The following is a 27,331-nucleotide window of genomic DNA, read 5'->3' on the forward strand; positions in this document are numbered from 1 at the left end:
TCCACTGGAACTAGGAAGGGACCGCACACTCCAATGATCCTCGATGGACAATATGCTTCATTACAATTCTATTTGCACAAATAGAATTGTAATGAATAAGCATAGTGTACTGTATGTATACCACACACACACACACACACACACACACACACACACACACACACACACACACACACACACACACACACACACACACACACACACACACACACACACACACACACACACACACATTTATTTTTGTATTATTAATATTTATTTATTTTTATTATTTTTTTGCTCACTCTGAAAAGTTGTTTTGTTTTTTTTGTTTTAACCAATGTTGTATGCATTCTCTTGCAAGCAATTGACAGTTCAGAGTATGTGTATGTAGCAATATACCTGTACTTTAGTGCCATCTATTGGAAATACTACAAATTACATGCAAACAAAGTGTTGAAATGCTAGTAGTTATGTATACTTAACTGCATAACATGTAATGTGATGCCTCTTGGAACTATGACTGGTAGCCTTTTTTCTACACACAATATGCAGTATTGTCAATGTATTGCGTAATTTGCGTGATCCGTCTATGTATCGTGTGTGTGTGTGTTACATATATATATATATATATATATATATATATATATATATATATATATATATATATATATATATATATATATATATAGATATAGATATAGATATTCAGTGGAACATGGATATAACAGCACAAGGTCATACAATACCACAAGTAAATAGTATACAACTGTGGCTATAAAGACACACATAGGAGTAATAAACATACTGCTATGGCCTATAGTGCTGCCAGAATTGGCCAAAAATGATATTCGAATATTCCTTTTAAAACACCACATGTATTCGAACAATTTTTGAATGATTTCGAATGTCGAATGTATATGATTTTAATATGAATATGATATGAATATTGCAGAATAATATGCTGTAAAACTTTCTCTTTCTTTATCTATATGGTCCGGTCCTGTATGGGCCACGGTTGGTGCTGAGAAATGCGCTCTCTTGAGTCTTGCGAGATCAAATGAAAGATTCATAATTATCTTAATAGCCTAATTTTTGTATAATGTTTTAATTTACGTGGCACAGAGTCTCGCCAGAACTCACACAGCATTTTTATTGTTATTTTTTTAATTCAAATCTTAATTTAAAATATTCGATTATTCTTTTATTTTTTACATTTGAATATTCATTTGAATATGGAATATTCGTTGGCAGCACTGAATATGTCAAATAGAAATAGAATGTTCTCTCCAACTGACTATATACTGACTATTATATCCAACATTTCACCTCAGGATTCAAGGCAATCTAGCAGCTAAACGTGTCACTGTGTGTTTTGTTTGGTCTGAAATGCATACACTTCAAAACAGAATCAAAACAATGGACTAAAGTGAATGGTATTGTTTTTAGTTTTTATCTTAAAAACTGGCGGGTGAGTCAAATGACTTCATCATCATCCTTCTCAGTTAAAGTCATGGGTTGATGTATTTGTCCTCCTGTCCTGTGGTTCCATTAAGCGTATGGATTTTAAGTTCCTGCATTGTCCTGTATCTTGAATGGTTGTGAAGATATCACGGTGGAGACATACTCACATATAGTAAATTACACTCTACTTTTAATTCGTAAGTGCTGTGTATGTTGCAATGCTGTGTTTAAGAGGTCACACACAGCTGAGCATGTAAAGGAAGTTAGTAAAGAGATGAATGCTTTGCAGACAAAACAACATTGTCAAATTGTATTTGTCTATGTTAGTGTAATGGAAGGGTATAGTCTGTGTTCAAAAACCTAAAACTCTGACAATCACTGATAAGGAAAAAGGAAATGCAGTCATGCTTTTAAACTATTCACTTGCTCTTATCTATTAAGTGTCATGCTGAATTTGGATTGCTCCAAATGTGAAATTGAATCATTTATGGTGTTTCCCATCTTGGACTGCGTTGATGAATCAATGCTTGCAAAATGCAGCAGTTGAGTTGTTTCCACCAAAATAATTTATATCTAAATAAAAAGTGTATGCTTGCAGTGATGTAAATATGTTTTCAATGAGTCCCGGGATGCAGGGATGGTCTTTTAGAAATGAGTCCCAGGGACATTTTATAAGTCCCACTTCAACAACGCTAGGAGTCATATTTTGCCATTTTTACAAATTGCAGCATTTAACTCCCATTTCATTTGATATGGTTATAATGTGGTTATATTCATGTAGAAAACAGAAGAAGAAATTATTATTATAACTAAAGCTAGCAAAATAAACAGTACAGTAGTACAGTAGTGCATCCCGTGGATACAGAGGTTGTTGTTTTATTGTGTCCCTTAACTATAAACTGCGTTTTGGGATGCAAAATGCACCCTATTTTAATCTCTGTGCTTGCCTCTTATTTTTCCTTGTTCAGTCTATTTACATGTTTTATTACACTGTGCTTGTCCCATCAATTTAGTGTAATAGTGTATGCCTAAACTATCTCCTGTTTATGTCCGTGTTGGTATTAGCCTATATTCCAAAGGTTTTCACTGTAGTAATGGTAATGGTATATATTAGATCAGGGTGTTGGTTAGCTCTGAATCCATAGCTCTAATGCGTTGCATTTAGAGCTATGTTACTCTCAACTTCCGCCGCTCGCATGAATGCAGACCAGCCTTTCCTCTTTAGCGTAAATAAAAAGAACGTTTTTGCTACTCACCAAAACAAAGGCGGGTTGTGTCATTAGAAAGCCTACTTTCCTTAGTGGACGCACTCTGAGCCCCCCACCACACTTTTTGGCCAAAAGGGGATTTTGTTTCCACCGGGAAAAAAATACTTTTAGTTACTCCACTGCGCCTTCTACCGATATTGCCCAGAGAATTGCCTCATAGAGAATATTTTTCCTCCGGTGAAAAAAAATCCCTTTCTGGCCAAAAAGTACAGTTTATACGTGTGTTGGCCTGTTGGGGGGCTCAGAGTGCGTCCACTAAGGAAAGTAGACTTTCTAATGACACACCCCGCCTTTGTTTTGGTGAGTAGCAAAAACGTTCTTTTTATTTACGCTAAAAAGGAGAGGCTGGTCTGCATTCATGCGAGTGGCGGAAGTTGAGAGTAACATAGCTCTAAATGAAATGCATTAGAGCTATGGACCAGAGCTAGGTGTTGGTGTTGGCATTTACTGCTGGTAAGTGGTAATCATACAACGAAGGTCTTATACCTTCGTTGTATGATTACCACTTACCAGCAGTAAATGCTGCATAATAGCAAGCTGCATCACTCAAGTACTACAAATCAAATCACATTTATTTATAAAGCACATTTAAAAACAATTTTCATTGTACCAAAGTGCTACAAAGGTGAAAATTGAAAACTGACCTCAGATCAGCATTCAAACGACGATAAATAGGCTAGCCTATTCATTTAGCCTACAGACTGTAGTACATGTAGCATAGACCTAGATAAATAGCACAGGTGCATTTAGAAGGATGTAGGATTGAGGCCATTTGCTTTCAATTCAACATTTCAAATACAAAATATTTATGGAACATGGTTGGTAGGTAGATGATATTAATGAACTTCAACTCATCATCACTAGCAATCTTTAGCCATACCTGGATAGTCAGTCAGGAATGATGTCAGGGCTGGACAGTCAGGGTCAACAATTCAGGCCACACCACCCAGGCCTGGGGGCTCACACCACCCAGGCCTGGGGGCTCACACCACCTGGGGGCTCACACCACCCAGGCCTGGGGGCTCACACCACCTGGGGGCTCACACCACCCAGGCCTGGGGGCTCACACCACCCAGGCCTGGGGGCTCACACCACCTGGGGGCTCACACCACCCAGGCCTGGGGGCTCACACCACCTGGGGGCTCACACCACCCAGGCCTGGGGGCTCACACCACCTGGGGGCTCACACCACCCAGGCCTGGGGGCTCACACCACCTGGGGGCTCACACCACCCAGGCCTGGGGGCTCACACCACCTGGGGGCTCACACCACCCAGGCCTGGGGGCTCACACCACCCAGGCCTGGGGGCTCACACCACCTGGGGGCTCACACCACCCAGGCCTGGGGGCTCACACCACCTGGGGGCTCACACCACCCAGGCCTGGGGGCTCACACCACCTGGGGGCTCACACCACCCAGGCCTGGTGGCTCACACACCACCCAGGCCTGGGGGCTCACACACCACCCAGGCCTGGGGGCTCACACCACCCAGGCCTGGGGGCTCACACCACCCAGGCCTGGGGGCTCACACCACCCAGGCCTGGGGGCTCACACACCACCCAGGCCTGGGGGCTCACACACCACCCAGGCCTGGGGGCTCACACACCACCCAGGCCTGGGGGCTCACACACCACCCAGGCCTGGGGGCTCACACCACCCAGGCCTGGGGGCTCACACCACCCAGGCCTGGGGGCTCACACACCACCCAGGCCTGGGGGCTCACACCACCCAGGCCTGGGGGCTCACACCACCCAGGCCTGGGGGCTCACACACCACCCAGGCCTGGGGGCTCACACACCACCCAGGCCTGGGGGCTCACACCACCCAGGCCTGGGGGCTCACACCACCCAGGCCTGGGGGCTCACACCACCCAGGCCTGGGGGCTCACACACCACCCAGGCCTGGGGGCTCACACCACCCAGGCCTGGGGGCTCACACACCACCCAGGCATGTTGCCATAGAGCAGCAACAGAGATTTTGAGAGCAACGACCACGACCACGTACTCAATAGATTATTGGTCAAACTCAAACATTAATAAAATATAAATGTACAAAATATTCGTACCACTTTGAATAATGGTCAGGCCTATATTATAATGCATTATAATCGCATTTATAATCATTATAATTAACTACCACCACCATACAACATAGTAAGTCAGTTATAAAGTGTCTTCATACATAGACACTTTATAACTTACCATGAGCTTGACATCATGAGCGTCAAAATAAGACCACAAAATAGTCTTGGTCGAAACACCTGACCAAAATCTCCATCTGGGATGGTCAGAAGCTGGCAGCACTGAGGAGAGTGGCCAGTAAACTAACCACCGAGAGCCGAGCAACTTGAAGTAGTGGAGTACGCCTCACTCAGCTTGACGAGTGCTCCACCTACACATCTTGGTCTACTGGACTATATTCAGAGGAACTTAGGCCCTCAAAATAATTGGAGTTTACCAGGACACTGCCAGTACAACCCTCTCCATCGAAGCCACAGAAGAAGAATGTTGCTGCCGCTACAGTCCTTTACAAAATACACGCCCCGTCCCGCACTGCCCTAGGGATCTCCAAGACATGCTCCCTCCACCATATTTCAGACGGAGAAACACCCGCCTATGTTGCACAGCCACACCAGAACTTCACTGGCACTTTTGAATGCCAAGGTTTTTTTCACTAATATTCATTATTATTGTCTCCACCAGGCCGAAGGCATGGGGAGAGAGTATGTTTTGCACTCCGTCCGTGTGTGTGTGTGTGTGTCCGTGTGTCTGTGTGTGTGTCCTTCCGTCCGTCTGTTACCAGCTAATCTCCGGCACCGTTAACCCGGTCGATGCCAAACTTTGCACACACACTCCCTGGATGCCAACGATGAACCTCTGCCCCACATTTTCCAGAACGGCCTGTTATAGCGCCACCAGGAGGCCGCTTTGTGCAAAACAAGTTTTTGGACAGTACACCTACAGATTTTGTCGAAACATCACACAAATTGGTACACAGTCTCTCTAGAGCCATTCAACGAAACAGGTCTTTCAGATTTCTCAGACTCCATCCTGATTGGCTAAGATTGGCTTCCAAAGTTCGTAGGAGTGCTCAGTTTCAAACAAAATGCTGCAAATCATGAACACATCATGTGATTTCCGTGAAATTGTGCACGCACATTCCCACTAGGCCGAGGAAGAAATGCCACATGAACATTTTCAACTCAGCCTCATGGTGGCGCTATAACTGGCCGAAAAGTGTTTTTACCTCTAACTGCATGGATCTGTGGATAACTTTGTATGCCAACTCCCTAGAGGCCAAGGAAAAACCTTTGCCTGGAATTTTTCACATCTGCTCTTTATAGCGCCACCAGGAGGCCGACATATGTAAAACACATTTTCTAATATTACTCCTTCAGATTTTATCCAAATTTCACGCAAATCAGTACACATGTTCTCCATAGTCATGTGATCAAGACGGGTTTGTTTGATTTATCATAATCCACCCTCATTGGCTACGATTGGCTTCTAAACTTTTCAGGAGTAGCCTGCTTTGTACCCGTTTTGTACAAATCGCCACAACTACTCAACGCAGCGTCCGATTGCGGTGAAACTGTGCATGCATATTCCCACTAGGCTGAGGAAGAAATGCCACTTGACAGTTTTCGAATCAGCCTCATGGTGGCGCTACAACAGGCCAAGCCGCGTCTCACACACACACACACACACGTTTATATATTACTCCTACACATTTTGCCAAACATCACACACACTGGTGGAGACCTGTGCCCGGAAGGGCACTTTTTCTAGTTACTACTACTTTAAAGGCCTATTAATAGTCCAGTTTTCGGTGAAGAGGTGACAACCGTTTCGGTGGTTAGTAAAAACAGAGAGATGTTGTGTGAGCGCCGGTGACCACCCTTGGCATAAAGCCATGTTGTAGTTTTTGGTGGTCACCTCATCACCGAAAACTGGACTATGAATAGGCCTTAAGGATGCAACGAGTATCCCATATACTGGAGGATATGGGATACTAATAACAAACTAATAACATAGCTGTTGCTGATCAGGTCATGTGGTCCTCCTGTTCAGGACCACAATGGAAGTCCCTGCAGGACTTTGTGTTATCCTTTTAGCCTTATACTGACTGTACTGTTTACATTTCTGATTAAGTGCATTAAAGCCTAGTAGCACTAGCATGATCATGCAAGATTAGCTGCAGGCACAGGCACGCGCACGCACAGGATTTTCCACAGGCGATCATGCATTTCCCCTGTTAATGTACAAAATTCCCCTGTTAATGTACAAAATACAAATGGCAGGATATACTTTTGTTTTGTGAGAAACATTCCTCAAGTTCGGGGGAAATGGTGTGTGTAGAGCCATACAGGACAGACACAACACAATACCTGTTAGCTAGCAGTAGTAGTAGGAAGATCAAGGATTAAGCCAACAGACAGACTAGTAAATCCTGTGCTAATTTTAACCTTATTAAGACCAAACCAAACCAAACCAATGATTCACCACGCAACTCCTTGCAACATGCAGCTACTGTACTTGCAACAATACTACTTGTAGCAACCATTATCCACAATGGCAGTTGCAGAGTTCCAACACTGATGTGGTTTGAGCTATAATAAATGTTTTGTTGTTTTGTGCCAATAAAGACCAAACAAACAGTCAAAGTCAGTTATTAAATAGCCTACTGTAGAGGGAGTATTATTGATGAAACTGATGTTGATACTTTGTTTAGTTATTAGTTAATTAAATCACTTTAGGCATTTGTTAATTTTATATTTTGGGGGGAAGTAGATCTTGGCACTGAACGATACATTTCAGACTAACTGATCCTGTTGTTATAAGATTCAGCAATAGAACAGTCAGGGATAATATCACTGTGTCATCAAAACATAACTTTTTACTATAGGAGGTACACAGCAGTTGATTGTTGTTAAATACTCAGTTTGAGAGAGAGAGAGAGAGAGAGAGATAGAGAGAGAGTGTGTGACTGTGTGTGACTGTGTGTGTGTGTGTGTGTGTGTGTGTGTGTGTGTGTGTGTGTGTGTGTGTGTGTGTGTGTGTGAGAGAGAGAGAGAGAGAGGCATGAGGCAATATATAATCTTTGAGCTTTCCCTCTTCCTCCAATTTAAGTTGCCATACTCACAAATTTTGGTTTTCTGTCTCCTTCTTCGTAGCCAGTAGTAAAGTGAGAGGTAGAACCCTTCTTCTTGTGAAGTTTACCTTCCCGTCCAGCAGCAGCAGCAGCAGCAGATTCAAATCGTTGGTGATAACTATCCATGTTGACTACAAGCTATATAGTCCAAGTCAGCAAAAGCAACGTATACAAACAAACAAAAACAGTCACTGTCTCTGAACTCAGCTGACTACTACTTCATAGCTGTGCTGTCAACAGACTACAGGGGTCCTCGCAGCACACACACACCCATGTCACAGCAACCATGTACCCTTATCTAGCTAATGGGCTATGCTAGCTATCAGAGGTGGCTTTACTTAATCCTATTTATGGGTTCTTCTCACTTCCCAGGTTACGATGGCTTTCCGTTAACCGTCAGAATATATAATATCCCAACGAAAACGCGTCTTTCCTCTGCGGAATAACAACTGTCAGTTAGTTGGTTAATATGAAATAGCGAGCGAAGGCGACTGGAACAGTGGCAGCAGCTCCGGATCATGGAATGAATTCCTTCATATTTTTTGACAGACCCGCGCGAGACGCTGGTACCAGTGCTCGTTTAACTCAACCAATAGCATCTGGCGCTGGACAGGATGACGATGTCGATTGGTTCAACTCCTTATGTTTACAACGCAGAACGCTTGGGATTGGGTGGTGCACGCTGTCAATCACTCCAGTGACGTTCTTAGAGGGGATCGTTTTAACTTACTTATCCTTTCCCGGAATCTTTTTGACTGCGGAGTTAACAGACCACCGACTCAGTTGTGTCATGTCGGAGTGTTTTATTGAAACGACGGTAGTCTACCGAGTCGTTGCAAACTTTACTGATGTGGCTGCTGTAACTGTTTCGTGTAATATGATGTTTACTACAGACGCCATGCACGGGATGCACTTTACACAAGGATTTCAATGTAGGTAAAACAAACGCATCATAGGTTGAACGAATGTACGCGGGAGAACAATGGCAGTTTGTCAAAGCTGCATACTTAATAGGTACAGTCATCCATAGATATCTATGCAGTCATCATCATGATATAACCACATTCTTAACCCTTAAATGGCCACTTCACCCCTTTTGCAACCAGATCTCATTATTTCATTATTCATGATGTTTTGGGAGACAAGAAACACTTTCCTGGGTTTCTTTTAAACAAACTGGTCAGGCTACTACTTGGCCTCACTCCCCGAACCCACCTCACCCCTGCCCACTTTGACAGGCTGGAATGGCTTAGGGTTGATGAGTACAGCATCTTGCAATGGGTCTGGTCCACAAGATTCGCTACACCACCAAGATACCCATGTACCTGTCTAAATACTTCCTTATTGTCAACGAAGTCCACACCCACAACACCTGAGGGAGTTCAACAAACCATGTGCAACCCAGATTCGGCACAAACAAGGGACTAAATTCATTTCGCTCCTATGCCACAAAATGTGGAACTCAAGTCATTAAGACATGCAAATCCCTTGACTCCTTCAAAACTGCTCACAAAGGGCACCTACGGACGGTTACAATTTGAAGCTGGCCCCCGTAAAATCTGAATCCCCCACCCACCCCTGTTCCCCCTCACTGTATATGTTTATTTTCCCTTTTTACCTCCTATGATGATTTAGTTGTGTATATTCGTACGTCTCTAAATGGTTTGATGAATTGAAAATGGTGGGCCCTATTGTAAACGTTTTTGTATTTGAGTTGTACTTGAAATGTACTGTAATTCTGCAAACTGTTAATAAATCAATCAATCAATCAAGTCTGTAATATGTGTCTTTAGATATTTTAGTATTTCAAAGTGTCCATGATGTCATGGACACTGGTCTCACTTACTTCCTGGACAGTTACAAGGAAGCTTTGAGAAGGAAGAGAAATGGTCACGTGACTGGGCTGCGTCATGACTCTTTCATCTACACTTTCATGGGAGCCAAACTCACACCGGAAGCGCAATGAATACATGACAGTGAATGGAGCCGGCTAGACCAGCTCATAACAAACATTATTTATGAACAATTGAGACCTTTGTCATATAATCGGTTCAGGAATATAAAAGAAGACATATCAGGTTGTTTTCTAATCACTTACTTTTCGATGTGCACAGAGTGCAGTCAGTGCACAGTAGGCCTATATAATTTTATCTGAGGATTAAAACAGCAGCAGGTATTGTTTCTGGCTCCGAAGTATCGCGAGATTTGGCTCGAGCAAACCACACTTTGCAATTTCCCCAGAATTGCACCTTTCCTGTACTACTTGCCCGACGGGCAAGTGCCTCTGACACCAAGACTGATTACACCTAAAAATACATACATCAATAATATGATCTATTAAGCATTACCCACTGTACATAATTTGGTGTTCGTATATTCGAACGGGTAAGGACTACCCAACAAGCATGGTTGGAATCTGATTTGTCTAAATGAGTCATGTGACCATTTAAACCAATCGGATTTCAATCTTGATGTGGCACAGATCTGATTCAGGCTAGATTCGTCTGCCAGTATAAATCAGGCCTTAGTGATATCATGGGGCCAGATCAAGTCAAACCAAGACTAGTCAGATCTGTCCCTGAATATCACCTGATTTCAACCAACATAAATTCTGCCCATGAGACGGACATGACGTCCCTGGATGATTTGGAGAGAGTAAGATATCACATATCATAACTAGTCAGATCTGGCCCCGAATAAGCTATATTATATCAACTGGTGAAGACGTCCTGGAAATGACGTAAAGATCATCCCCATATATTATAGGCTGTGATCTGGTCTAGTCCTGAACGTCACCGGAGGACGTCATCATAACATCATCATAACGTCATTTGGCTTGCTGCGTAGTTCTTCCTAATTTTAGTAGGCGGCCAGTTCTCCACGACTCCCCCAAAGGACCAGTTGTTCTCTCAGGTCAGGTGATGTGTTTTTGTTTTCTGAAAAACGGGCTCAATTCTCTGCATGACTAAGCAAGTCACCAAACAGCTTCTCAGTGGCCAACAGAACTGCGGCAGTTTGCAGTTGTTTTGTGTGTGTGTGTGTGTGTGTGTGTGTGTGTGTGTGTGTGTGTGTGTGTGTGTGTGTGTGTGTGTGTGTGTGTGTGTGTGTGTGTGTGTGTGTGTGTGTGTGTGTGTGTCATTATCATTACTTAGAAATAAAACAAAATCATCAATCCAACATGAGGCAATTTGCAAAGGCAACGAAAAACATCCCAGAGGGAAAATAATGTTGTCCAAACTGAAATGTTCTTAAGTTCAAAGAATGTCCACACTGTTACTTAACACAGTCCTTTTCTCAGTCCTTTTCCAGCTCCGTCCAGCTCTCAGCCCTTTGTCTCTCTTCATGCATTTGTTTGTTCTCTCATCTAGTCTCGCAGCTCTGCCTCAATTAGGTGCCTCACACATGATCTGAGAGAAGTATTGTTTGAAAAATTCCACACCCCTGATCTGAACTTGGTGGAGTGTGAGAGTGATTCAGTGGTTGTCTGGTTGAGTTTCTTTTTCACCATGTTTTCGCTTTCTCAGAGTATCTTTATAGGGCATGGGATAGGAGGCGAAGGGTGACGAATAACTAAATTGTATTATGAACGTATAACTTTTACAGATTGGTTATATATTTCATGTACAGGTCTGTGTGGGTTATATTGTCTGTAATCTGAATGAGTTGCTGGCTGGCTTGTTTTAAATTGCTGTGTCTGATAATCCCATGTGGGATGGGTCAAGAAATTGTCCGGACACGAAAATAAAATATTCATTCATTCATTCATTCATTCATTCATTCATTCATTCATTCACACCTACACTTGTGTGTGTGCTGAGGCATCCTGAGAGTTGTAGTTGTTGTTTTGTGTATGGGAATATAGTAGGCTACCCATTTACCACCTGTCCCCTTGTGATGCCACAATATACGTATATAACTTATAATAGTAGCCTATGCTATGCGCCTATCAACGTTTTTATTTTCTCCACCAGGCCAAAGGCATGGGGAGAGTATGTTTTGCATTCCGTCCGTGTGTCTGTGTGTCCGTGTGTGTTTGTGTGTGTGCCCGTCCATCTGTTTACCAGCTAATCTCCGGCACCATTAACCCGGTCAATGTAAAACTTTGCATACACACTTCCTATAGATGCCAACGATGAACCTCTGCCTCAACATTTCCAGAACTACCTGTTATAGCGTCACCAGGAGGCCGACTTTTTGATATTTTGATATTACTCCTCCATATTTTGTCCAAAAATCCCGCAAATCATTACACAGTAGGCCCTCATTTATCAATCGAGTGTAAAATCTGCCCCAAATTCGAGTGTAGGATTCGTAGTACACCCACGTCGGGTCGGCATTTACAAAGTGATCGCAGACAGCTGTTTCTTCCTAAATTCATTCCTAGCAGTGATAAATGTGACGGCTGAAATCTATCTGGCACGCCCTATGAAATCAAGCCTCGCCCTCGTTTTTGCGACATGAACAACTGCAGTACGACCTTGGAAACCATAGTTACATGACGAAAAAAGTCAATAAAAAAGTCACCCCACTCTCATACACACACAGACGCACGCACGCACACGCAACTTGCAAGTCCAACTGGTTTGTTGTAGCCTATCTTAAATAAATAAAGAACGAACACCTGTATGAATTAAATAAAGCTGTAGCTGTAGTACCCTGTCTGTTTCTCCTCTCGCCTCGCTTGCCTTGCTGCCCACACACACACACGCACATACGGGCCGTGGCCCAGTCAGTTTAGAGCTGGCCCAACTTTGAGCCTTGTGCATGCAAATTTCTGGTTAGTAAACCACAGCATGCAAGCCGCCTTTGTTTTAAAATGGTTCCCCAAACCGTTCACAGTTCACACTTCACTATCGGCCGGGGATGCGCCCCCCCCATGCTAATTTGCCCAGTCAATCATTTGATCCGCGCTACGCGCCTCCCGTCAGTCCCGTGTGTTGTTAGTTGTAGCCTATATTAAATTATTAAAGTATTTATTCATTTAATTAGCCTACAAGTTACAACAATATATTAGTGAACGGAAATCTGAACCTGCATGTGAACAATGAATTAAATAACAAATAGGCGCACACACACGCTGCTGTTTTCCTCCTCTCCTGTCCTGTCTGTCTCTATCACTGTGGTCCGTTCATGACACCGCGACCATGCACGTTTATGACAATCTATTTAGATTACCTCGCTAGTCGCAGTAGTCGGTGCAGTGGCTGGGCTGTCAACTGACAATTATATAAATGTGCAGCCTAAACCAGCCTCATGTGGCACACTGGCACTGGTGGGCTGGCAGCCTGGCTGGGTGGTTTAGCCTATACCTAACTCCGATGCGGTCAGCGGTCCCCAATTTCGCGCTGGCACGCCGGCACGGCACATTTGGCATTCGAGCGACGCGTCGGGTTTATTAAACGAGGAGGAGATTGCACATACTGTAACTCCAGAAATACATCGGCCTGCTGTAGATTAGGCTACAGTAGGCTACCCATGTTGGGACTCTCCGCGCTGCAGCACTGCACTATACTCTCCAACGTCCCGTCATGGAAATATTTCAGAACAGACAGCCCAAATCCTCGCATGTATGCGCTCATCATGCAAAACACTGTTTAAATGGCTTACGCATCTACAGTAACTTGCAACATTGTTTTTAAATGCGCGATTTTAATTGCTTGCTTGTAAAGTTGGAAATCTCCTACTAATTTCATATGACACAAAGACACATCGTTGATGTATTCCTTTCCTTTTTTTTTTTCTTTTTTTTTTACATTTAGCCCATATACATACCTATACAGTTTTATATAAACATTTTAGGAGTGAATACATATGTTTCGATGCCTGTGACAGCCTCTCAGCTGGTCAAACAATGCTGCTCCGCTGTTCTACGACAAAAAACAGGTGAGGACAAAGCGTACGACAGCTCCCGACCAGACGTGAGTTTTGTCTTGGCACAAGAATATTTTCAATCTTTGGCGCAAATCGTAAATGCCGAAAATTGCGGTAATTTCGGCGTACACCCATATTTTGGCGTACGCACGGTTGATAAATGAGGGCCTACATCTCTATAGTCATGTGCTCAAGACAGATCTGTCCGATATTGCATATTCCATCCTGATTGGCTAACATTGGCTTTCAAAATTTGCAGGATTGGCCCGTTATGAACAAAAAGCCTCAAATCATGAACGCAGTGTTTTAACTTGGCCTCTGGTTTGTGCTCTGAAGGAAATTAGGAATGGCCAGGCCGGAAATCACAACATTTTCATCTAACAGATGTTCATGTTGATGTTTTACAGTTTCCTTTGATGTACAACTATAGGTGTTCTTTAAAAATGTCCTGTTATTTTCCTCATGGATTGATTGTGAATGGCATCAGTTCTTGATCCCATTCATGTTGCAACTTGTTTCATGTTTGACCCTTTTGGCATTCTTTTGCTCTCTGCTTTAATTTCAATATTTATACCTGATCATTTGATTAGCTTATTTTGCAGGTATCTCCCTATATTTCTTCCTTGTAAATAATGTTTTATTATTATTATTATTATTATTATTATTATTATTATTATTATTATTATTATTATTATTATTATTATTATTATTATTATTATTATTATTGTTGTAAATAATGTAGAGCTTTCTCCCCTCTACTCTGTCCGTCTTCACTGCTTCTGGTTTTGTTTTCAAGTCTCCCTCCCCCTCTGGACATCCACTCATTCTCCATCCTCCATGTGCTGCAGCATGATTACATCCACAATCAATTATTCCTTAATAGTAATTGCCACTGGCATTTAGAACACTTGAGACGGTTATAACTTAAGTCATTCATTTTAAATTTAAACCATCGGCCAGCGCCTTTGATCTTTTTCTGTGTGCATTTACCCGAACACTATATGAAACAATACAAGGATATGCGGTTCACATTGGCAGATTAAGCTTATTTATTGATGCAGAAGGGGCATGCCGTCTCCTCTAATAAGTCCTACGTGACATGCATTCACTCTTTCCCACATTCACCTACTCCTGCTCACACCAAGCCATGCATGCTGCAATGACAGTGACACCCAACTGAGTTTTACTCAAATTAGGCCAGCCATGTAGAAGATAAGCTTAAAGGAAACAATCCACCAAACAGACAACATTCACAGAAACAACTTTTATTGTACAGCCTCACAGTAAATTTTTCTGTGCAGAGGTTGTCAACTAGAACCCAAAGCAAGAATATAAAAAGAATATAAGAATATAAAACACTTCTCCAAGGGAAAAGAACAATGATCTGTTTGCTTTAGGCTTCTGCCTTGTTCTACCCATAATGGTTCCACTCTGGTTCCACCTTATGGTTGTTTTTGTGGCATTTTCTAAAAGATATAAAAAAGTAATGTATGTCCAGTCACTATACTGCACCTGAGATGTTCCTTTTTTACTGAGACCAAGTTTAAAATAAAGTTTAAAATAAACATACATGATTACAAACATTTATAACGAGTGTTATAATGCCTTATAAGCACATTATAATGCATTATAAATGAGCTTATAATGCATTATAAACTAAAGACGACCTTAATATAAAGTGTTACCCACCCAGTTCAGAAATTGATATCACTATACTGTAATGCAGCCTTTGAAAGCAAGGGGGGAAAAAAACATAATGATGCCACAGAGGTTACGAGGACGTCCACAACCCACAGTAACATACCTGGATGTACTCAAGAAAGACGCAGGAACACAAAGCACCAACGAGCTGGCCAGATATGGAGAACCAGGATGACTGTCTGGAAGCGACGATGCAGGTCTTGACTGACGACGACCTATAGAGAGAATATTGATATATTGCCCTTATGTTGGGTGAGTCTAATATTTTGGGGACATTCTTTTGGTATACAAGATATATCTCTGCTTACCAAAAACGTGTCCCTAAAATATTGAACTGAAACATCCCTATATTCTCTTCTAACACGTGAGCAGTATAAGAGTGTTTGAAAGGGTTCTTATAACTTTTTTCACTGCAATTTATTAAACAGCAAGATGGACAATTGCTCTTAGCACTTGGTATAAGTCCTTGATAAAAAATAATTGAGCATAAAAGTGTCATTGTCGCTACTGGATATTTGCCAAGGAAGAGAACATTTCAGAGGGCATTTTCCAAGTTGGCCCAATCAACCATTGCCACTCAAGGTGATGTCCCCACAAAGCCTTTTGGGTGTACTTTGATTTATTACTTTTTCTTTTTTCTTTCTCTCTTGTTTCCCCCCCAGAAATAGCTGTAGAATTCAAAACTGTGAGGGACACATTCTCAGCAGGTAAACTATAAGATAATAATCTCTAGAATGTCTCAGAATTGTTTTGATTATTAAGATCGCAGTTACGTTTCATTTGTGTAGTGCCTTTTCAGAGCTCAAGGATATACTTAACAAAATGAAGGAAAACAAATACCATAAAACCGTTTTACAGTCCATGCATTAAACACCACCTAGTAAAAAAACACTTGCCTACAAATGAAACGTCCATTATAACATCATTATGGAACAATGATCGAAGTAAGGACAATAAAGCACAGTCAAAAGAAATGAACATCTATAGAAAAGTGAATGTCGGTATATGGATAACTGAAAGAGTCACCTATATTATATGTCATATGTAATAATTTAGGCACTGTTGTTGATCCTCCACAAAAGATAGTCAAGACTCTGTAAAGGAGACTGGATCTCTATAAAGGATGAATTTAGTATACAGATCATGCCTATCATGCTTCTATCATAATGAACAACCCCCCCAGCACACACACACACACACACACACACACACACGCACGCACACACGCGCGCGCGCACACACACACACACACACACACACACACACACACACACACACACACACACACACACACACACACACACTGCTTATACACTTGGACAAGTGTCCAAGTTGGACAGGCTGGAATGGCGTAGGGTTGACGACAGAGTACAGCACCTTCCAATGGGTCTGGTCCACAAGATTCGATACACCACCAGATACCCATGTACCTGTCTAGATACTTCACTAAGATACCATGATGTACCTGTCTAAAGACTTCACTAAGATACCCATGTACCTGTCTAAATACTTCACTAAGATACCCATGTACCTGTCTAAATACTGTGAAAGAAGTCCACACCCACAACACCAGAGGGAGTTCAACAAACCATGTGCAACCCAGATTCGGCACAAACAAGGGACTAAATTAATTTCGCTTCTATGCCACCAAAGTGTGGAACGCCATACCAACAGTCATTAAAACATGCGAATCCCTTGACTCCTTCAAAACTGCTCTCAAAGCGGACGGCTGCAATTCGAAACTGGCCCCCGTAAAATGTGAATCCCCCCCCCCCACACACACACACACACACACACACACACACACACACACACACACACAGGGGCGGCGGTGGTTCAGGGGTAGAGTGCCTGGATGGTAACCGCAAGGTTGCCAGTTGAGCCAGTTGAGCAAGACACTGAACCCCTAATTGCTCCCGATGTGCTAGTTGGTGCCTTGCATGGTTTCCGTTGCCATCGGTGTGTCGTGTGTGAATGGGTGAATGTAATGCACAATCTCTGTAAAGCGCCTTGGATAAAGGCGCTATATAAATGCACCATTTACCATTTACACACACACACACACACACACACACACACACACACACACACACACACACACACACACACACACACACACACACACACACACACACACACACACACACACAAAACAGCAGCAGGTCGCAGGACCATTGAAGACCACAGGGCGGCATGTGCGGTAATGTGCCGCAGCTCGCTCATCTGCCAGGCAGAAGAAGAAGAAAGTCTGCCTTTGCGCATCTCTCGAATCCAGCTCGAATCCCAAAGCCTGTTGACGTCACGCAAGGTTACTCGAATTCTATTGGTGGCTTATTGAACGTAAAGTCGTTCGTTTACGAGTCACAACTAGCAAGTTAACAGCGTTAAGTCGATAATGTGCATTGCAATATCACATAGTAATTTATTTATAAGCGGACCATTAAATATATAGGCATCATTGTTATTTTTACACATATTCTTTTTTGAAGAAAATGAGCGATTTGAAAGCATCGCTGACCAAAGAAGGCTGGTAGGTATAGCTTTGTAGCTAACGTCTGTTAGCGAGCTGTAAATATAACATTATTATCGGTTAGTTATTATCTCTATGATAATGTGTATGAATATTGGTTGCCTTAGCCAGCACTGCCCTGGTAGTAAACACAAAGCATCAGTGATGGTTGTTTACAACAATCAGTCATGGATTGTCGAATGTGATGCTATAGTTTGGTGCAGCTAGCGAGACAAACAGCCTATATAGTCAAGTGTATAGCCTGTGGTGCATACACGGTCCAGCAGCTGTCAATGGCTTTATGATGAATTCCTGTTCTGTTCTTTGACTATATAGAAGTGTCTATTTGTACGTCTCTAAATGTTTTGATGAATTGTAACAAGGTGGACCCTCTTGTAAACAAGTGTAATGCTTAACTGGGTCGTCCACTCACAGTTAACAGTCTTTGTATTGAGTTTGTGCTTGACTTGTACTGTAATTCTGCAAATTGTTATTATTTCAATCAATCAAAGCATTCTCTTCAAATGCTGGCATATCACAATGTGTTTTGGTAACACTGCCTGGCATGTGATGTCTACAGGCTAGCTTTTAAAATTTGAAGATACAAAAACAATGTGTAGGCCCTATATTGAATTTATGTTGTAGTAAAAAAAAAATACTTTGATGCTCTGATAACAGATAAGGGACTGTTCACAGCAAAAGCACAATGCATTAGTTAGCTAAGCTTAGAGATTGTAGTAACCTAATTCTATTTCTAACCCAGTACAAATAATGTTTAGTTTAATAATGCCTGGTGTTGGACGGGAACACGTTTTGGTGTTTTAACTAAGCATTATGTTATACTTTAGCTATTGAAAAATAGCAGATCTACAAGCTCATAGCACGCCACTCGGTGGCGCGCTATGAGCTTGTAGATCTGCTATTTTTGAAAAAACGTGCAAATGTGGCACAAATCTTTGAATATATATATATATGCTTTCAGAAGACTTTATTTCGACGTCAGGCCTAAATGGGTTAACTTACAAGTTACAACTTAAGTTATAGTGTAGTTATTGTTTGTTTTATTTCAATCTTCTCACCAATTGCCATGTTGTTGTCCTTCAGGTATCTCAGTGAAGAGGGGATAGCAGAACTGAAAGGTGGAGCAGAAAATGTATCACACAATGACATCATCCGTATTGGACTCAATGTGAGTTACCTATTACAAATATTTGACTTCCTTTGATGTGCTGTTTCTTGGGGACTTTATTTCCCATCTATCATTTCAAGTCGTTAAAAGACATAGACATAAAGGTAGACGCCTCTTCCGGCTCTGGGGAGTGTGTGTCTGTCGAGGGGAGGCAACATGGAGGCAAGCTTTCCCGAGACTCCCTGTAGAAACACACTGCTATACCAGTGGGTCTCAAAGTGTCCTTGACTGTATTCCAAATGGCCTCGTACGGCTCTGTAACTCTGAGAGTGTACAAATGGACCCTACGGGACGGGTTCCATTTATACACTGAAATGACGTTAAGCTCACCAAACTGTACCAGCTGTAGGGCAAGCTTGAATGATCCTCTTTATAGGCAAAGCATTTGTTTGATAAAAATCAACTGTAGACATGTTATGAGCTACCTTCTGTCAAGAAAGCGCGCAGGTGATTATTTTTGGAGTTTGGAAGCGCTCGTTTTCATTAAGGCGTCACCTTCATCCTCCTGCATTATGTGCGAATTCGAAACTGTTGGTACACACTACACAGGGCCATTCAGTGACTTCGACAAGCACTTCCAAACTCCAACACTAAAATAATCACCTGCATGGAACTTCTTGACATAAAGTAGCTTCTACGGTAGGTTTTTATGAAACAAAAGAGGATAATTCAAGCTTGCCCTACAGATGCAATATTGGTGGGGGGGGGGGCTTTCATCCATCCATCCATCTTCAACCGCTTATCTGTAGTCGGGTCGCGGGGGCAACAGCTCCACCAGGGAGCTCCAGACTTCCCTCTCCAGAGCATCATTAGTGACTTCCTCCTGGGGGATCCCGAGACGTTCCAAAGCCAGTGAGTCGATGTGTTTCCTCCAACTGCACCTTGGTCTGCTCCGAGGTCTCCTCCCAGTGGGACGTGCCTCGAGGACCTCCCTAGGGAGACGCCTGAGAGGCATCCTAACCAGATGCCCGAAACACCTAAGCTGGCTCCTTTCCAGGCGAAGAAGCAGCGACTTTACTCCAAGTCTCTCTCGCGTGACTGAACTTCTCACCCTATCTCTAAGGGCCACCTGTCGAAGAAAACTTATTTCGGCTACTTGTATTCGCGACCTTATTCTTTCGGGAAGGACCCACATTTCATGACCATAGGTGAGAGTAGGAATGAAGATTGCTCAGTAGACAGAGAGCTTTGCCTTCTGGCTCAACTCTCTTTTTGTCACAACAGTGCGGTACAGCGACTGCAATACTGCCCCTGCCACTCCGATTCTCCGGCTGATCTCCTTCTCCGTCCTCGATACATAAACTCCTTCACTTGGGGTAATGCCTCATTCTCTACCTGGACTGCACAATCCAAGACATAATGCCACAAACCAAACAGAAGAAACAAAACGAGAGACAATATAAAACAAAAAACAGACAAAAACAGCTAAGTTTCGGCCGAGTGGCCTTCTTCAACTCTAATCAAGAGATTAGAGTTGAAGAAGGCCACTCGGCCGAAACGTCCATTGGTCTGTTGTTACCTGGGGAAAATCGAAATAAAACAAGAATCCTAAAGGATAACGTGAGTGCTGGTATTTATTCCTTCAGTGTATATCTTTTCTTACAATGGCGGTCTGCGAGCGGGGAAAACGGAAGTACTTGAGTAGTAATCTCCAAAACTCCGGCCCCGTGCAAGCTGTTTACCACTTGTGGCCACACGGCCGCAGTGTTTGTGTTAATTAGTATCGGTAACACCTGTGAAGCAAGTAGGGAAGGGGCCTGGAAGCAAGCTATATGAAAAATAAGGTAGAAACTGACGTCATTCTCGCTACCATGCGATTCCAGAATCCAGATGGCAGATTCGTCACACCATGGGAGCCAAACTGCAGCCGGAATTTTAGTGGAATGCATTGGAGTCTGAGAGCCAGTGGACCAGCTCATGAACAAACACTACTTCTGAATGACTGAGACCTTAAAGTAATCCCTTCTGGAAAATAATACATAACACATTATTGTCTGCTGTGTTACTTTTGATGTGTACACTGTGTAATTTTATAGAGGTATCTAAAGAGCACAAAGTATGTTTCTGAACGTACCAAGTATCGCAAGACTGTCCACCGTTTCCTGTCTGGCGGCCAAATCCCACGATACCTCCGAGACAGAAACGACCTGCCGCTGTTTTGATCCTCAAATTAAATTATGTACTGTGCACATCGAAAAGCAAGTGATTAGAAAACAACCTGTGATATGTCTTCTTTTATATTCCTAAACCGATTTATATGACAATGGGGCGCAATTGTTCATAAATAATGTTTGTTCATGAGCTGGTCCAGCCGGCTGCATTCACTGCCCTGTATTCATGGAACTTTTGGTGCGAGGTTTTCTCCCATGAAAGCGTCCATGAAAGTGTCGTGGCGTACCATGACGTCATTCCTTCTGGAAGTAATCTGTGTGCATAGAGCTCAAGCCCCCAGAGCGGCTGGCCAACGTTGAAGCCCCAAGCCTACTGGTCAAAGCTAGAACTGCAGCTGCAGGGCCCGTGCATTTAGCATGAGTAAACTTCCGCATTTTGCCAACCAAATGTTGGTTTGAGGATAAGCCTTTGAGATGCATCATCTCATTTTCGGGTGGTGTGCAGACTATTGATTTGTGACAATTTTGTATGATGAATGCATCCAATTATGTGAAATGCACAGGAGGAAACTCGAACACATAAAAGCAGGAATGTGGTTGGATGAGATGCTACACCCACGCCACATGCTGTGTATAAACTTAATTACTTAATAATGTGGTTGGATGAGATGCTACACCCACGCCACATGCTGTGTATAAACTTGGGGCAACATTGTGACCTGGCTTAGTTGCGCTGCCTGTGACCTTGATTTTTGATGACTTGAGGGGGAAAAAGGACATTGCAGGTGTGACCCCAGGTGTGACCCCAGGTGTGCCGTTTTTAGTGCATCGTACAAAATAGCCCTTTCGTCTTCTTGCCTCCTCCTGACACTTTTCTTGTTATATTTTTGTGTACTGTTTTTTGTATTGTTTTTACATGTTGTGCTAAATACATCAAATCAAATCCATATTTTTGGCATATTATAGCAGACATAAGAATTGCATTTTGTAAAATTAATCATTTATGAGCAAATATAGTAAGAATAGCAGGTGCAAGGTCACAATGTGTTGCTGTTGTGAGCTTGGACATCTACTAAGCCTAAGGTATACATGCAACAAAGTATAAAGGGTTTAAGTGGTTAATTATTCATCTAGAGTGGCTGCCCTGTTTTGATGCTTATTTTAATTCTACTTTATCTCCTTTGCAGAGTGATCTTAGGCCCATTGGCAAAAAGTTCCTACCATCAGAGATCAATAGTGGAAGGGTTGAGAAGGTGAGTGATGTCCCTGTTGGGCCTCTGTTATTGCTCTGCAGCGCTGAGGTGGTTTAGTGGGAAAATAATGACAATGTTTAATAATCCATTCATCTGTTCTTACATTATTCTCACAAGCCCTTTCAAAAATGAATTTAACCCATTTTGACCTGACGTCGAAATTAAAAAAATGTCTTCTAAATCCTGACGTGAGGTGACGGAAATACCTCATGTTTCTATATCAGTGGTGCTCAATATTTCATGTCAAGGACCCCAAAAATTATCTGTATTTGGCCGCCGACCCCCATCTGACAATATGTTGTTCCAGGAACCCCCCCCCCCCCCCCAGAAGCACAGATTTGAGTTAAAAACGTTTGTGCTGAAAGAATATATATTCAAAGATTTGCGCCACATTTTCACGATTGCCGCGCTACAAGCTTGTAGATCTGCTATTTTTCAATAGCTAAAGTATAGCATAATGCTTAAAACACCAAATGGGGTTCCCGCCAAAAATGGGTTAATGAAAATACAGTGACTCATACCGTAGAGGCATTTTGAGATTCAAACTTGGGAGATTTATTAGCCCCTCGGAAGTCCTGAAGATTCTGAACTACTGCAATGTAGTTCTCCTGTTTGCCACTAGATGGCCCTGATACACTAAGCAAGGAATGTTCAAGAATCAATTTGGCACCCATGGAGCTGGTGTGCTGCTAGTTGGGGTGAAAATGTCACAAATGATGGCAGAGGATAATTTGAGGGTTTCTGTGCTGCTCCCCTCAGGCTCACCCCTGTTACATGTCATGTGGTACATGTGCACCCCCCCCCCCCCCCCAGTATGAGTCTTTAGGAAGTGAGCCATCACATTTGCTAATTTAATGCTTCTCTTTCACAGCCCATACACTATGTTTCTGTTTAGTTCAGTTTTTATCTCTTTTCCTCGGGTACAGCAGTGCCTTTACAAAAAAATCGATTCAATTAGAGCAGCTCACATATATCTTGACTTGATATAATCAGTTCCAATTGCAAGTTGAATCCAAGGTGAAGCTAAAGTTAAATGTAAGACCCAGACAAGTCTCCCCCGTAGATATGCAATGTGGGATGATTCCCCTTTTAGAAAGATTTGAGTATCTGATTCTGTATATAAATGTGTATCTATATCATTTTCTTTTCTTTATATAAATGTATTGATGAAATGTCAGAACCTTCACCAGAATTGTAGTGAACATTCTGTCGGAAGCCCCATACAGATGTTAAATTATGTACTGCTAACCCGCCAGTCGTTACTGTAGTGTACTGTAGGCTATGCCATCATAAATCTACTGGACCATGTGACAGGTGTCACCATTCACAGCTCACCTAACTTAATGTGAGCTCCATGACGCCACACCTATGAATTCTGAATGCAAGGTAGCCGTTATTTTGTGAATCTGTCATATGGTGTCCTCATCAGATGGGCACCTTCCTCTTAACTGATGTTCTGTTGACTGGGTTCATGACACAGAAGGCTCATTCCAGCGTCTCGGAACCAACCATCACCTCTACATCTGCTCATACAGCACTTATTACGCTGCTTTAACCCATTCTGGGTGGGGAACCCATTTTGGTGTTTTAAAGCATTATGTTATACTTTAGCTATTGAAAAAATCGTGAAAATGCGGCACAACTCTTTGGGTATACAGTATATTATTTCAGAGCGAACATTTTTAACTCAAATCTTTGCTTCTGGGGGGGTCTCTGGAACAACATATTTTCAGATGGGGGTCGGCGGCCAAATACAGTTAATTCTAGTGCTCCTTGACATGAAATAATTTGAGAAACATGAGGTTTTTCAGGATTTAGAAGACATTTGTAGAATCGTCCTCAGGTCTAAATGGGTTAAAACTAACCTAAGGCCAGCACTTGCTCTCACTCCTAAATAGCCACACTTTTCACAGCACAACTGCTATAACTACAGTATCAGAACGCAGTAACATAATATTTCAAAGGAACTGGCTAGGCTAGAAAAACGTAAGTTATATCTCTGACCTGGCATGTGTGTGAGATGCAATGTCGCTCAGCTGGTCAGATATGTCCAACTAAAATTGTTCACAAACAATTGCCCTGCTTGCAAATTGGCAGCATCAAAGCAACCCAGCTAGCAAATATTCCCAACTCTGAACAACAAACAAACCTGTCATCAAAAATTCTAGTCAGACATGCTAGCAAACAGTACAGAAAGGTTCAGCTTGTCCCTGACTGTCACAACATCACTAGCAATCAGTGCCAACAAAAGACATTTCAGCAAGCCAATACTCTCAACTCCATAACTCCATCTGCCAGTGTAATATTATTTCTCTGAGCGACCCTATACCTATCTGGATACCTTTGCCGCAAGCATCCTCTAGGGCTACAAACAGGCAGGGGCTTTACTTCCATTGTACTTTTGATTGCTCAGTCTTGGGTTTTTACTAACAGTTGACAATTTACTAACAGTTGACAATCAAACATGTTACATTTATTTTCATTTTACTATTAGTATATTGTAATAACCAGACATTTACTGTATGTATTCATTACACCTTTTGTGGGGAAATTAAATTACCTGTACTAATTATTTGTGTTTGTTTTGTCACATTGCATATGGCCAGCTGGAAGGGCCATGTGTCCTTCAGCTACAGAAGATGAGGAACATCTCGGCATCCAAAGACCACGAGGAGTCTCAGGCAGCTCCCAGAATGCTGCGACTACAGATGACTGATGGACACACCACCTGTGTAGGACTGGAGGTCAAACACCTGACCAAGATCAGGTAAGAATGACTGATGGACACACCACTTGTGTAGGACTGGAGGTCAAACACCTGTCTAAGATCAGGTAAGAATGTGTCGGCGTTTGTTTGAATGACTACTCACTAGGTATAATCTGACTTTCGAAACGTCTGGTGTTGAGGTGGTTCGGGCATCTGGTTAGGATGCCTCTCGGGCGCCTCCCTAGGGAGGTCCTCGACGCACGTCCCACTGGGAGGAGACCTCGGGGCAGACCAAGGCGCAGTTGGAGGAAACACATCGACTCACTGGCCTTGGAAAGTCTCGGAATCCCCCAGGAGGAAGTCACTAATGTTGCTCTGGAGAGGGAAGTCTGGAGCACTCTGGTGGAGCTGTTGCCCCCGCGACCCGACTACGGATAAGCGGTTGAAGATGGATGGATAGATGGATGGATGGTGTGTTATGTTTCACAACATATTCTAGTGACAACTATGATTATACTCCTATCTTTTAGATTGACTACTACTATAGCTGCTATGCTGCACCACTATAGAGTGTCGCAGTCCCGTCCCCTTTCATGACGACGCTAGGAAGTGAATTCCTCATTAATTTTCCCCATAGACATTTCAAAAAGTATTTATTTAAAGACGATTACGCCACGGAAAAAGCCAACTCGAGTTGTGACAAATCATGACAACAAACAACATTTTGGGCCAAACAAATAATTACAAAGAAGAAAAACAACAACGTTTTGTAACCTGCTGTTTTCTTCTTCTTTCTAATAATTTGTTCGGCCCGAAAAATTGTGTTTGTTGTCATGAAATGTCTATGAGGAAAATGAACAGGGAATCATTTCCTGGTCCCTGGTAGGGGGCGGGACTGCGACTGCGCTCTATAAACATGATTAATTTCACAAACAAAGCTTCTCTGACGGCACACTTGTTAAATGTAATATGTAGCGCAGTAGTTATAATTCATAATGTTAATTCAAGTTGTGTACTTTCAAATTGTAATTGTTGATTCTGAATTTTTACAGTTGTAAGTTGTAACCCTATGAATTAAAGTCAAACCATGAGGGCCCTGTTGGTCTCTGACCTTTTATACGACAGGATGTATGTAGATTTCTCTCCCTCTACTTTACCTCACAGTCACAACATACCCTACTTGACGCACAAATGCCCCCCACACCTCCCCTTCAGTCAATACCCTCATCCCACCACAAGACCACATGCCCCAATTTTCCATTTTAACTTCAATTTCCACTCGGTGGCAGCTGATCAGCTAACAATTCCCCGTGCTAATGGCATCTCCAGCCCTGGAAACGGTGGCCGTGGCGACTGCTGCCATGGTGACTAGCTACTGTGTACAGGTGGAGTGGCAAGAAAAGCTTTCCCAGACTTTCTGTTAGGAAGAGGAGAGCGAACAGAACAAATCCTCTCTTCATGAGCTGTGCTTACACACACACACACACACACACACACACACACACACTGACACACACACACTGACAGGCTCTAGCAACAACACTGGTTACTGTTCCTAGATAGTGCATGTTTTTGCATGTGTGTGTGAAGGGATGAGATGGATTACAAGCAGGATGTAGCTTGTGGAGCCTGATCAGTGTGTGAGAGTGCAGTGCGATAGAGCGAGAGGAGAATTAAGCATTAAGTAGCAAGATTGAGTAGAGTGAGTGAGTAGTGTGTTTGCACGATTGTGCATGTGTGCGCGATCATGGAAAGTACAGAGTGCCTCATATCCACACTGTCCACTATCCTGAGGGGCTCTCTGTCCAGCTCAGCCGTTCGTCACAAAATCCCTAATTGCTGCTTTGGCATCCGGCATCAGTAGCTGGAAATCCCTCTAAGTCCCTGTGCTTCCCTAATGAGAGCGGCGCAGGCCTTATCGGGCCTGATGAAATAGAAGGGCGTTTAATTTACCGTGAGGATGTGTGAGGGACTGGGATTATTCATGTCCCCTCTACCCTCAGTAGCCATACACTGGCACTGCTCCATGTCATTTAGAAAATGGTATGCATAACGGGATAGGATGTGGAAGGGACTACTGGCCCTTTTGATATATAAAAGTTTGTTATGGTTGGTGTTGCAGTGCATG

The 27,331-nt window shown here is 42.7% G+C and overlaps 2 protein-coding genes across 3 annotated transcripts in view; one reads left to right on the plus strand and one right to left on the minus strand.

Annotated features, from left to right (window-relative positions):
• LOC306919821 (protein diaphanous homolog 3-like) overlaps positions 1 to 8,409 on the minus strand; it is a 297,099-nt gene extending 288,690 nt beyond the window's left edge. The window contains exon 1 of the mRNA XM_079496371.1: positions 7,854 to 8,409. Coding sequence (XP_079352497.1) covers positions 7,854 to 7,988 — 135 coding nt within the window. The 5' untranslated portion in view covers positions 7,989 to 8,409. The remainder of the gene's footprint in view (positions 1 to 7,853) is intronic.
• Positions 8,410 to 17,703: 9,294 nt separating this feature from the next.
• Positions 17,704 to 27,331, plus strand: part of tdrd3 (tudor domain containing 3) — a 30,915-nt gene continuing 21,287 nt past the window's right edge. For both annotated transcript variants that reach the window (XM_079498005.1, XM_079498006.1), the window contains exons 1-4: positions 17,704 to 17,964; positions 19,048 to 19,132; positions 22,431 to 22,496; positions 25,103 to 25,263. In XM_079498005.1, the coding sequence (XP_079354131.1) occupies positions 17,927 to 17,964; positions 19,048 to 19,132; positions 22,431 to 22,496; positions 25,103 to 25,263 (350 nt within the window). In that variant the 5' untranslated portion in view covers positions 17,704 to 17,926. The remainder of the gene's footprint in view (positions 17,965 to 19,047; positions 19,133 to 22,430; positions 22,497 to 25,102; positions 25,264 to 27,331) is intronic.

Source organism: Electrona antarctica, assembly GCF_951216825.1.
Source record: "Electrona antarctica genome assembly, chromosome: 3".
Classification (NCBI taxonomy): domain Eukaryota; kingdom Metazoa; phylum Chordata; class Actinopteri; order Myctophiformes; family Myctophidae; genus Electrona; species Electrona antarctica.